A 14,215-nucleotide genomic window follows, 5' to 3' on the forward strand; every position below is an offset into this window, starting at 1 on the left:
ACTCTATTAATTGGCTCATCAGAAGATTGCTCCACATTTCTGTTTTTTTGTTTTTTTGTTTTTTTTTTTTCTAAACTGATAAGCACTTTATGAGACTTAACAAATATCCATCACCCTTGCCTATTTAGAAAGCGTTTTAGGTCATCCACGTTCTCACCAACCCTCAAGTGAAGTTCTGGGTCAGTACATACACACGCTTTGGTCACATCCACTGAAACACTACCTCGCTACCAACTTCAGAAATTATCTTTCTTCAGCACAATTTACTTAGAGAAGTCAGACTACCCTGTCAGACTCAGGATAAATTGCCATAGGGAAAGAACTTCTGCACACAGAAGAGACCACAATGGCATTGAACTACAATATTTCTACGATACTTGCGTACTTTTGGGTGTCCTTTTACTCGTTTCTAATCAAAATGTCTCCTAATGCTTGACAAAGAACATCATGAGACTAAAACAGAGAGAGCCGTAACTCTGACTGGCACGAAGGAGCCGCTATTATCAGCTCTTGCTTTGTTAGACTGTAAATATTTAGTAAATTGGGGGCTAAAATTACTTGGTGCTGAACAGCTTGAGATACCTTTTCTACTCCCACATATCAAACAAGGTCTTGGCCAGAGGAATGGCATAGGCTTCGCCTCCTGGATAATTCATTCCAACCAACACATCACAACCGTAAGCAGGCTGCAAACTATTAAAGCCAGGAAAAGGTGAACTATGATCATCATGGTCAGCAATTTTTCCTTCGCAGGGCATGTACGTCCTTCCTGAGCACAAAGTAGCGTGATTCCCCGGCACTGCAACAGGGTGTTCTTTACCTCCAGCTAGGTGCTAATCAGTAGAGATGCATGTGCTATTTAATAGGACTGACGTTTTCCCCCATGACCCCCCAGAGCCTCATTTGGGTTGATATTCACTCCCCTTTTTAGCTACAATTAAGCATCCAGTTGCACTGGACTTCTCCAGTAGCAGGGTACTTTCAGAGGAAAACTCAGGCCAGCCAAAACTGAGCAGACAAACGGCCTTCATCTCATTGCTGCTTTGTTTTCCCCCCTGGACTGCACTATCTTTAACCTGGTAGTATGCTTACTTCTTGCTATCATTAACATTCAGGAGGTATTTTGTCTACTATGCTGCTAGGAACCAGATAAGTGCTTACGCTAAAGATATTATGCATAGCTGACATCATCAGCATATTTTAAACTGTCTCCCAAAACTGAATTAATAAAATCACTAGGCTACTAAAGACAAACATTTCCCAATAAAAAATGTAATTCATACCCATTAAGCTGCTCTCACCACCAGCTATTTCAGGATATCCTGATGTTAAATCAAACATCTGAGGAAGGGCTTACGTTTATTTTCGAGGGATGCTGAATAGATTTGGATGTGCATCCTTGCCAAGAGATTTACTATTAGGGTTAGCATTACACCGAGTAATTTTAAAAGCTTGAGAGATCAAAAGATCTGCTGAGGTCACCTCTCTGACATCACATGTGGATCCAATACTCACAAATTCCACAGACCACATGCTTGCTGATGTGCAAAAAGCCATTCATCTTGAAAGCAGTGCAGACGTGAACTTGCCCCATCAACTGCGCCTCTTCCACAAAAGCATGACAGGCTCTCTTCTGCTCCCAGTAATTACTCTTAGAATTAATTTAGCTCCTCATAACTGCTGCCAACATTGTCTCCAAATGCTTCTGCATACAGTTTTAACTTAGGCAACAAGTGCATTAAAAGCAATGGGTTTCTGTTTGGGTGAACTGTGGGCTGGAGATTTGGCTCGGCGCTCCCACAGCTGCACCGGTGGCCAAGGGGGAATTCAATTCACCCCACTCCATCTGCCCAGGAGTTATACCTTCAGCCTAAGCTCATTGTCCACACTGTCTCTCTTTAGTCGGATGAGAGAGATATATCATGAGAGAAAACACATCCCACCTGAAGACAGATGTATCACACACCTGCAGGGAATTGCCCAACAGGCAATTCCACTTATTTAATTAATTTAATTCCACTCTCTTATTCCACTGCCACCTGAGGAAGCCTATCCCACGACCCTGGAATCAGATGTTCAAGCAACTGAAATCGAGTGAGGTTGATCTCACTCTGGAAGGTTTTATGCTCTGGCACACTTTTTGCTTGTGATTTTTCCAGGACGACATAGGACGCATGTGACTTGAGGGGAGAATAGAAAAAGACAGGTTCTCACAAAGCTGTCTATTTATTTTCATAGAACATCCCAAGTTGGAAGGGATGCACAAGGATCATTGAGTCCAGCTCCTGGGTCTGCACAGGACCTCTTGCTTTAAGCAGGATAATGGTCTCTAAAGGGCTTAAGAGAACAAAAGCAGAACGAAGAAGGTAGCATTGACAACATATAGCTATAACAAATAGGACAGATCCCCAGAAGTGAGCTAGGGCACAGGGTATGAGCAAAGTCCTTTGTTTTCTAAATGTGCTGCACGCTTACAAATCAGGACTACAAGCAAAAGGTAGGTACCATGTTTAAGCACTGTAAAAATAACTGATTCTGTTCAGTATCATCTTGTGGCCTATACCATAAAGAAGCTCCAGTAAGTTCGTTACATTAAACAAAAACACTGGGCAGTTTCCTACCAAACATCTAGAGCACTGATGAAAGGAAACCCAACACTCGACAACTCAATTTTCAGCGGCACCACCCTGATCAAAAGGGCTTCTGTCTTCTTTCAGACTTCAAGTGATGGCTTTAAAGAGACTCACAGTCCAGTCCTAGCCTACTGAATGAGGATCAAACTTTGACGTGGCAGAACAATCCTGTCGGGTGCTGAGTGCCCACCGCACTGCTGCAGGCACGTGGTGCTGCTCTTCAGGAACAGAGCAGCTTGCAAGGCCAGCCGGCTTGAATGGCTCACAGTATTTCCCAGCGTACGTGGCCCCACGGGCAAAATTTTGCTAGCAGAAAATTGCTCAGCGATGGTTTTCAAGAACAATGAAGAATCTCAACTGGGAAACATGGCAATAATAGTGCTTTATGTGTAGGCTGCTGCTTAATGTCTGAAAATAGATGCCAAACAATGGAAAAACATGCCTGTCTAATAGCCACATTTTTCTAGCTATGAAGAACTGGTATTATCAATTAAAAGAAACACTTAAGTAACTGATATAGCGGGTCTCTCATTCCAGTCTGTCCACACCGACAAATCAGTAAGCATTCTGGGAAAATATAGCTTCTAAATACCATTAGAAAGCTATATATTTATAATAACTATACTGAAAAGATACATATGCATGGCTTTTTCCTTCACCTCTTCAGAGCAGCAGACTGAAAAATACCCACGGCATACACAATGCATGCAGTTATACAAGGGGCGATTTACAGCCGTGTTTTAATGATTGTATTTGCCAAAGGCAAAAATCTGCTTACTGTTATTTCAAGCAATAGTATACTTTACTAAACAGCCAGTCCTGTGTTAAAAAAAAAAAAAAAAAAGAAAAACCACTAACCTTTTATGTTGCAGTTAAGTGGTTTGTGAAATCTATTCCTGTGTATTACATTTAAAATGTTTTGTGCAGTCACTATTAGCAAAATATCCTCTACAGAGATGGGAGGGCCCTCTAAAGTATTCACAATAGGTTGGAAATGCTATGCTGTAAATCACAACTCCCAACATCAAAGAAGCCCAAACACCGTAAATAAACAGATAAATACATAAAGCAAACAAACAAGGCTTTCCTTTCTCTGTTAGGAATGTCTGAAGCTGCTTAAAGCTGACAATGAAATTAGGCTATCCAAAGCCTACAGCACTATGTCTTTTAGCCAAGCTGTACCTCTTACCCCTATATATTCTTAGAAGTAACAGCCCAGTAACGCGATAACACAATTGCACACGAGGATACCAAGAACCGTACTTCAGAAAGGAAAGTATCACTCACTAAGTTATCAACAGGTGTCACGGACAAGAGGGTTGATGCTGCAGGTAGATCTATCAATGCAATACTCTGTGTAGACATGATATGCTCTTATTTCTGATGGCTTTTCCTGGAAACAACGGAGGTGACTCAGAGAGAATCACAAGCCACTCCTCCAGCACTAAGGATTACATTTTCAAAGTGCCAACTACCTATACAAAGATTATTAGAAAATTTCAAACAAAATGTTGTGCTCCAACTCACCTTTCACTGCTTACTGTTCTATTATCTGATGAGTTTTACTACTTATTGAAAAAAAACACAACACTACAGTCCTTGGTCCTTACAACCACGCACTCTACAACAGAAAATCTTAATGCCTCCACAACATTTCTAGAGCATCACAGTGTCTGAATTACTCTGTGAGCACCCTTTTCAGCAAGCAGTGGGTTTCCCAGGCTCAGCAGCATGCTCTGCCCTACAGAAACCGCCAGTCAGCCTGTTTCTTTTCCTCTTCTCTTTTATCCTTGCGATGATCGTGCTGCTCACCACATGGCTGGTTTTTAAACACGCAGTTTACGGTCACAAAGGCACGAGGTCACTTTGTCCGTACCTGTGATGCTAATCACAATAATTGCCAGAACAGCTGCTGAAACACCAGCTAATGCTCCTCTAGCACACCACCACCACCTCCAAGGCTGTGCACGCTTGTGCACACCGGTCAGCCTGCCTGGAGGGCAGCAGCAGTGCGAGAAGCACCAGTGTTCACGTCAAAGTTCTGCCTGGAAGTTACTTACCCCTGCCGTAAAACTGGCTTGTCTCCTGAAGTCAAGAACGAGCGCAGAGGAGGAAAGCGAGTGTGCTCCTCAGGTCCACTATAACTCATGGAAAATAACTGGTGGAGCAAGGCATGGTCCTGCTGGAAGATTCCCCCTGTGGTCTAAAAGGCCAGTGGAAGGACCGAAGGCATGTTTGGCAATGGTTGTTGCAGTTCGTTTCTGATGTGCGTGCTGGTGTATTTTACCTGCACTCAGTGTCATTACAGAAATGCATGCACTATCAAAGCCAAGCACATTTCAAAATTGTATAAAAATAAAGAGCAGCTTCTCCCACTCCACAGCCCTTTTTTCACAGTTAAAAGTTCACAGCCAGTAGAAAAAAAGGTTTTACCTCTGATTATGTCAGGACTGAAACTATAAACATTACATTATCTCAACCCTGAAAACACACCTTCTCGCTTTCTTGACATTTGCTCCTATGGTTAAAACAAGCTAAGAAAACCTCACCAACCTTTCAGCCAAGTACCTAAACAAAGAGAGAGAACAGCTACAGCATCAGCTGCTCATGGCTGAACCTGAGGTTGCCTAGCATTCTCACCTCAAAAATTTGAGTGCCTGAAACAATAAAAATAAGCGACTTACTGTAGATTCCCCAAAAGGTGAGCAGAAGCCCAACCTGGAGCTCTGACAGGGAACACAAACCGATTTACTGTGGTCAGTTTCTGAGCTCTGTTCACGTTTCCCATCTCACAAAAAGGCGAAGGCTAAAATCAGACCCTGCCGCAGAAGTTTCAGTAAGCCTCTTAACTAATTCCAGGCACACAGCCTTGTGCAGGTGATAAATTTCTTCAGGGGTTGCTCGGTTGTAAGGGGAAGGGCAAGGAGGGGGCAGCTTGCCATCCTTCCTGACTAGGGCTGGCAAGCCTCAACAGCAGAAGCACCACAAACTCTTTTCCCTATAAGGTTTAGAGACTCACAGATGCGCCAAAGGAGTGTGAAAGCAACGGTATTTCTTTGCTGAAGGTGGAGGGGAGAGAAGGAAGCGTAAACACCTTTCAGAGAAGACCTGTGTTGAACAAGAGCAGAGCGTTGCATCCCAAGCCAACTGTATTTGAGGTGGGAAGGAAACAGCAAAAGAAAAACAAGCATGCACAATGCATTTTCATGTTATTATTGCTTAGCTTGCCACTTTATCTACAAAGTAGTAGATAAGTCTTTTCCCAAAAAAACCACTGATGCCTAAAAATATATTAAAAAGAAAACCTTTTTTGCCTTCTTGAACTAAATTTCCAGACTGTTGTTACCATCCTCTACATGCAATTCAAAACAGAAGGAATCTCCCCCAAAAGTAAAACAAATCAAATCCTTAAGATAAGTAATTCAAAACACAGTATGCAGTATGACCAACGTATCCCAAGCAAACATGTTTTTTGTAAAGGTACCGGTATTGTTCCACAAGTATAGATGAAATCCAGCATGTCTGATCACATACTGCAGTTCCTGAATATAGTGAGAACTACCCAGACTCTAGCAACAAAAAGCAAACAAGCTATGCCAACCAACAAAAAAATGCCACTCTTTTATTACAGTTCAAGATTTTTGTAAAACTCAGCAAATCAATTCCAGAAAAACCGGTACCGTGAACTATAATGCAATTAACTTAGATATAGTTAAAATATTCCAGGCTGGTGAGCATGGAATAACATTCATTTATACGATAAATTATTTGCAGAGAAAAGTAGAAGGGCCAAAGCCCAACTGGAACTCAGTTTGGCTAGTGCAGAAAAAGACAATAAAAAATACTTTTATAAATACATCAACAGAAAAAAGAGAAGAATCTTCATTTTTTATTGTATGTGAGGGGAAACGTAGTGAGGAAAGATGCGGAAAAGGCTGAGGTACTTAATGCATTTTTTGCCTCGCTGTTTCTTAGTAAGGCCAATTGTTCTTAGGATACCCAGCCTGCGGAGTTGGAAGCTCCTATAATCCAACAGGAAACTGTAAGTGACCTCCTCCATGTTTTGATGTTCCTAAGTCTACAGGACTGGATGGAATTCATCCAAGGGTACTGAAGGAGCTGGTGGAAGTGCTCACCAAGGCACTTTCAATAATTTACCATCAGTCCTGGCTAACTGGGGAGGTCCCAGTTGACTGGAGGTGAGCAAAAGTGACTCTGATCTACAAGAAAGAGAGGAAGGAAGATCCAGGGAACTAGAGGTCTATCAGTCTGACCTCAGAAATGGGAAGGTTTTGGAGCAGATCAACTTGAATGTCATCACACCGCACATACGGGACAATCGAGTGACCAGATAAAGCCAACATGGGTTTATGAAGGGCAGGTCCTGCCTGACATGATCTTCTTCTGTGACAAGATGACTTGCTAAGTAGATGAGGGAAAGGCTGTGGATGTTGTGTACCTGGATTTTTGTAAAGTGTTTGACACCATTTCCTACAGTATTCTCCTGGAGAAACTGGCTGCTCCTGGCTTGGACGGGTGTACAGCTCGCTGGGTGAAGAACTGGCTGGATGGCTGGGCTCAAAGAGTCACAGTGAAAGGAGTTCAACCCAGCTGGTCACCAGGACTCTGTACTGGGGCCAATTTATCGATTATCTCGATGAAGTGATCGAGCACGTCCCTAGTAAGTTTGCAGATGACACCAAGTTAGGCAGGACTGATGATCCTGAAGTCTTTTCCAACCTAAATGGTTCTATGATTCCATGATTCCATTCATGTGTTCTCAAAGTAAGACCGAAATATGAGGTAAAATAATCTATAATGATTAGCTGTGACAGTCCCCAGGAAATGCCCATTCTGCCTGAATGTTTTTCCACTATAACACCACCAGTGAGACCAATGAGGCTAAGCAAAAATGGTCAAAACTCAGCAGAGTTAAATGGTGAATACTAAAAGAAGTACGAATTTGTAGACCTATGGGCAGAAAGAAAGATGGGTCACTATGCCCTGGGGATGGTTTACAAGCTTAAGATAGCTGGAGACTATACCTATTGAGCTGAATCCTTCTCATGGCTTTCGATGATGATGTTGACCACACCTGAACAAAGCCAGGTGTCAGGAAAGACACCTATTTATTTCTGCTAAAGCAGAAATAAAACTCAAGGAATCACATAGCTAAGGCATGGTGTTAATACAAGAATAAATGGGTTTTAACCTGGTTATGAGTATGTTTACACTAGAAATTAGCAGAAATTTTATAACTGGTTGATTAGTGAGGCTCTGGAAAAGTTTTCCATAGGGAAGATACAGGCCAGTAAATATAAGTACGTTTAAGATGGAGTCAGGACAAATTTCGGATGGGATTATGTAACATGACTGCTTAACATAAGAAAAGGCTGCGCTCAGTAACCCAAAATATCAAGTCCCATCCTATATTCCCACAGACAACATTTGGGAATATTTGGGGAACCTTTGGGAACCAAGCAATGCCAATTCATGATTTTGTCACGAGGAGGGAATTTTTCCTCTTTAAGCCCCCATTACTGAGGCTGGGGGAAAAACCTGTTTTAAATTTAAAGAGCGAATAAATAAAGTGTTAGCCTGGGGACTGAGGAGAAACACTTTTAAAATATGAACTCCGCAAGCTCAAAAACCAGAAGGCAAATAAAAAGAGCAAAACATCTGTTACTTCTTAAAATCTCATGGTTTCTAAGCCACTGGGGGCAAAGGGAGGCTGATTCATGATTTCTGAATGCTTAGGTTGACAATTGAAAGAAGCAGAGTAAAGTGTGAAGGAGTCCAAAACTCAGCATACAAAAGCACCAGAATGCCTAAAAATGGAAGAGGGTAGATGCCTAATTTAAACACTCAACTTTCAAATGAGACTTCTTGAACTTCTTTGTTGCTGCTGCTGCTGCTTCTGAGCAGCAAGCAGCTATGAGCTTCGACCACAACCCTCTGGTTGCTCATGATCTCTCTCTCTGTATGTCATCCTGGCCGCAATGTTTTTTTTTTTGTTTTGTTTTTCAGCTGCTTTGAGGTCTTCTCCCTTGGTTTTGTCCTGATTTATTGCCAGCCACAGTTCCTCCTCCTCTGTAAGCTGTCTGTTTCTGAGCAAAATTCAATGGACTTATTAAGAAAAAACCTGTAAAATTACGTTGATGTATGTGCAGTGTACCAATATACTGCAGTAATATTAAAAATATTTGTTACAATTCAAAAATTAATTTCTATTAGTTATTCCCAACAGACTCCTGAGAACTATTGTTCAGCCTTCAACACACCATCGAACACAAGGATTTGGTAGTGATAATGAGGATGATTCAGACTTCCCATTTGTTTTTTGAGATGTGGGCAGACACAAGTTTCAAGCTCCAATGGGGGGTCCCTGAAGAACTCCTTTCCCCACCTGCTGCGCTGCCTGCAGTACTTCTGCGGTTACTTTGGCTCTTTGGTCTCATCCCTTCACACTTTCCTGATATTTTTCCAGCTTTGACTGCTCTGTCTTTTTGTACCGTCTGCTGCCTTTGACCTGACACATCAGAGAAGCAGGAATCTATTCAGAGGTTACAGCTTCAGGACTCAGTAAGGCCTTACCATCACCTTGACACCCCGAACAAACTGCAGCTACAGGAAAAAACAGAACAACAAAACAAAACAAAACTGTGCACTCTACCACACTAAGAGCCGTAAGCCCTAGATTATTTACAGACAGAAACGGCTTTGACGGGTGATTAGATTCTTGAAGGGACGATCAAACCTCCAAACCTCTCACTCTCTTGTGGCAAACAACTGTATTTTGTTTAGGATTTCGTACAATACAAGTGACACATCATAGGCTTTTGCGCACATTTGATGAATTTAAAGGCATTTTGGACTCATGTGACAGTGGGTAAGTAACCCATTACTACCCCATGAGAAAGGTTGTTGAAATAAAATGAGCACAAAGGGTGCTGCACCAAGCATGGGAAGCCCTCTTACATACTATGAAAAGAAATGTTTGGGAAAGTATTTCAGGCAGCTTTGATAAATTTAAACAGAGGGCATTGGAAAATTCCTTTAAAATTAGGCTATGAAAAAGGTAACACTTCCGTGTGTCAGTAATAAAAAAATAAGCTGTTGTGTTATGCTTGTTTTCTTTTCTAAAGATGCCAAGTCACACCCGAACATTTTGACCTTCACCCCATCTTATGGGCAAGATGAGTCAGGAGGTAACAAATACCAGCTTCTAAACCCCTTCACAAATACAGTCTGCCTGGGCATACACACAGGCTTTGGTTTTCTCCGTCCCAACACCAAGCACACTTCATATCAAATTCAAGTTTAATGAGAAAACACATCCATGACCTCTGAAGCAGAGATGAGAGCTCGTGCTTGCAACTGAAGCATTTTCACCAGGAAGGAACAAAGCCAAGCACCCCTCAGCCTGCCCTCCTTCAGGCCACAAAAGCACAGACGAGCACCTGAAACTCTCCTGGCTCTTTCTGCTGGCTGAGTTCAGGGTCCCCACTCAGAGAGAGAGATGACACTTACCTAAGGCACTCTGCTTTTGCTGGTCAGCATTGCAGGTGGCTAACTCCAAATGTTAACCCCTTTCCAAGTGCCTAGCTCAGCAGAGCAAAGCCAAAGCCTCTCCACGAATCTGTAATGCAGAGCTGTCACCTGAAGAACCAGCAATAAACAGCGATGAATCCCTGAACAGAAATATTTATAAAGTTGTTTTCACCCTCCGGCTCCCCCCTGTATTCCAGAGGATAATTATGAAAGGAGAAAACAAGACTATTTTTAAAATACTTGTTCGTTGCTATTTGCTGCTTACTGCCTGTGTACAAGTGGAAGAAGGCCATTAGGAGAGCACTCTGAGCCATCAGTTTCCCTACAGCACTGTCACTGCTGTAACAGAATTGCTGCTTTGTACCTTGGAAGCAGCTGCTGCCCTTGAATTTGCATGAAAAAGGTTAAATATTTTAGTGGTAAAAAAAAAAAAAAAGTCTTGTGAGTAACAGTTTTATATTATCCCAAGGGCCATGATTTTGTTTATAAATTACTCCGAAATAACTTTTCGGTAATATAAACTCTCTTACTTGAGCACATCTCTGCAACCGCATTAGCTTGTTTCGCCTGCAACCCAGAAGATGAGAATTCAAATCCAATTCCACATATTTTAAACACTGTTTCTGTACACACGGTTGGAAGAAAATTGCACAAACATAATCCTGTCTGCCCTCTTTCCAGTCTGAAAAGCAAACTATAATATAGCTAGCAGAAGGAAAATCTGTTAACATCTTCAAGAAGTCCTTAATCTATAATTAATGTCAACAACCTTTAAAGTCTGTAACTCTTGCATCTCGCATTTATATTTTAAAGGTACAATAGTTCTGAGTTACGCCAGGTACAGATAGTTGAAAAATTAATAGAATAGCACTACATTCAGCAGATAGCAATATAAATAGCAGTCTTTTGCATAAGTTTGGTTTGCTTTTCCTTTAAAATTAGAAAAACAGTTGGTTTAGCACCATTTGCTAAGGTTACAATCTCCAACCAGTTAATTGTACTTTGTTTTCTTATTTATGCCCAAAATAATTAGCCTGAGTGTGTTCCTCAACCCACCATGGGCATGGGATGATGCTGTGAATAAATTTTTCTCCATCAAACCTAATATTCAGCAACACATTGATATGCCGTTAATTTTTAATATGTACAATGATTTTCTGAGTCATGCCCACTCAGTGTAACAAGATGTAACCATGTTTAAAAAGTAGCCAGTTACATGCATTTCAGGAAATATTTAATTCACCACTGGCAGCTCTTTCTGTAACTAGTACCTACAGCTCATGAAGCCTTTACTTTGGAACTCATTCTTTCTTCATCTCATTGTCTTCCTCCTGAACTCTGTTTTCTTGTTTTCTTGTTCTATATGTAAAATCTTTGCAAGCAGCCCAAACCAATAGTTATTCCCCATAAAATAATCATTTTAACCCCATTTTAATATGTGTGCTTCTAATGAAAAGCACTCAGATTTATTCCCCATGCTTGCAGGACTCAAAGTCCATACAGTGCTCTTCTACCACTGAGCCCAGGACTCCCCTGCCATGAACTAAGAGGGAGCCCTACACTAGCAGGGATACTCAAATCCCAGTAAAATATAGCTTCCTCAGTGGGCTAAGACACACAGAAGGAAAGCACTGCATTCCAGTAGAAGTGTCAGTGTTGCTGTAGCATTTGTTTTTGATCCAACAGCTACTGGAAAAATCAAAAGGATACGGCCAGCAGTAGGAAGATTTTTTGACTTCACAATAAATCAACAAAAATTTGAAGGTGGCAACTCTAGGTAGGCACTGCTAGTGGCAACAGATGGAAAGAGTCAAGTGTTAGCGTTTCAATTTGGATTCAATTTGGATGCAGTGATGCTTGTAAGCAAAAGCAGAATTGGCTGGTATAGTGATACACGCTGCAAAGACTCCAAATGCCCCTATGTTTATTGGGATAATTTATCTTAAGTAGCCAGTGCTTGAAAAATTTGCTACGTGCTATAGGAGAAATAGGTGGTGCCACCTATAGTTGGGTTGGTCAAGCACCTTCCATTGTTAAACACAGTTTTGAGTTATTTTTGCTAGGTCATGTTCCACCCTAAGCAGATTTTCTTAGGAAATTTTCAGCCACAACAGTTTAGTCAAACCACTAAAAATGAAAAAAGGGAAACATCCACTGTTTCCTCATTTTAAGTACTCTTGCAAGTACTTCTTTGCAAAGGTTCAGCTGATATCGTGCTACGAGAAAGGGCTTAAAATCTGGACATGGAATAGCTGAAAGACAGAACTATTCCAGGAAGAAGTATAATGGTTTCAGAAAGTCTCATTTATGGCATAACACATCTGGCTCAGCGTCCAGAACACGGCTGCAGCCTTAATCCTACAATGCACATATGTCTGAAGGCTCAATTTAGCAAAGGGAAGATTCTTTTAGACTTTTTCATCCAATTATGTAAGGTTATTTAAGAAAAAAATCTTTGTGAAAGCTCCATCCCTGTGAACCAAAGCGCTTTACAATAGAAGAGTTAACACAAACACACATACACCCTTTTCCCAATGGAAAACATCCAAAAGAATGACTGAAAGCTTAAAACAGTGAACAGAGCAAAAAGGATTATCATATCATCACTTTCCCTTTGACTCCAATACTGTCTTCTGGAAGGACTTAATGATTTCGGTTTCTTATAGTCTGAAACTAATGTATGAGTTAGCTTTGTGACTGCAGAATCTGCTGCAGCATCAGATGGTTTGGCAGTAGAAAGGAGCACATACTGAAATTATTTTGAAGCTGTCATTTGCATATACCCAGGCAAGCATGCAAAATCAAACTGAGATATTGTTCAAAATCCCCCGGGAGGTCCCCACATTTCAAACTCTCTCTTCCTGCAACGACACTGCTGTATCCCATTAAAAGTCATTTCAATCACAGGGAAGCTTGCATTAGCAATCCCCCAAAGGGTCTGCAGTTTGTTGGTGTATCATCTCTGGAATACCCGGGGGAGCTGTGCTGGGATGGCAGGCATCTGAATGTCTCCACACCTGCAGCAACTGAAGGTCCTTGTGTTTGACAGTCACCCTGAAATCGCCCCTAACATCAGAAAAGGGTTAGAGATAAAAATTTCCTTACAGGACCTCAACACGAAGAGCAGAATAACAATAGTTTCTTTAGCAGTACTCAACAGAAGACTAAATTTGATTTTACCTGCACTGCAGATCAGAGCCAAGAGGTTTTGCCTGTGCCTATCTCCCAGGTCTGAAGGCGCAAGCCATGCCAGTTGGCTTGCCCAAAGTCCTGAGGTTTGACTAACCCAGGAGGAAGCGCATTCTATAAAATGAGCCTTCATTTACCTTCATTCACCTTCATTTAACTCTTCCCAAACCTCCAGCTCCTCAGATGGATAGCAAGAACATTAATTAGGACGCTCTTTTCCTGATAGACTGCATCCTGCCCTCAGCCAACGTGTGGAAACGTTAATGCTCTTTGGGTGGGATTAAACAGTCAGGTCTCTTCTTCTGAGGTAAACTGAACAAGATAGCGACTGCCCAGTGCTTAGTTAAGTAAGAAGAAACAATCTGTCAGGAGGAAAAACACTCCTTTCCCTCCGGCAGGATGACGTTCACGTCTGAAGGTGAAGCCTCTTCCTGTGCTGAAATAGATCTCAAAGGCTGGCACTTGACAACCACACTTTGTCAGAGCAAACGAAGAGCATTCACGCATGCAGTTCGTTGCTCACTCTTCTCAGACAGAGACGATAAGCACCGCGCAATGAAAACAAGAGTCAGAAAACCAGCATTCCTGGTGCTGGCCTTTGGAGATATATACATATAACATGGCAGGACCCGAAGCCAGGCAAAAAAAGAGGAGCTCCTGAAATGGGCCTTGGGGTTCGCGCTGTTCTTATGCCTGTGCCAGTGGCAGCACCTCAGAGGAACACCTGTCTTTGGGGCCACCATCAGCCCCATGCTTCTGTTCCAGGCCACCTTCACGCATGCTCCCTGGTGAAGTCAAGTGGATTTAGTGGACGTGGGCACTACTTGCAACGAGCGAGCTTT

The 14,215-nt window shown here is 41.9% G+C and overlaps 1 protein-coding gene across 11 annotated transcripts in view; it reads right to left on the minus strand.

Annotated features, from left to right (window-relative positions):
• Positions 1–14,215, minus strand: part of FARP1 (FERM, ARH/RhoGEF and pleckstrin domain protein 1) — a 215,822-nt gene that overhangs the window by 90,037 nt on the left and 111,570 nt on the right. Inside the window, exon 1 of one of the 11 annotated variants that reach the window (XM_080575911.1) lies at positions 1,516–1,548. The exons of the other annotated variants lie outside the window; for them this stretch is intronic. Coding sequence (XP_080432037.1) covers positions 1,516–1,533 — 18 coding nt within the window. The 5' untranslated portion in view covers positions 1,534–1,548. Of the gene's footprint in view, positions 1–1,515; positions 1,549–14,215 lie in introns of those variants that run through there. 11 annotated transcript variants of the gene reach the window in all.

The sequence above is a fragment of the Anser brachyrhynchus genome (genome assembly GCF_964034855.1).
Source record: "Anser brachyrhynchus genome assembly, chromosome: 1".
NCBI lineage: Eukaryota > Metazoa > Chordata > Aves > Anseriformes > Anatidae > Anser > Anser brachyrhynchus.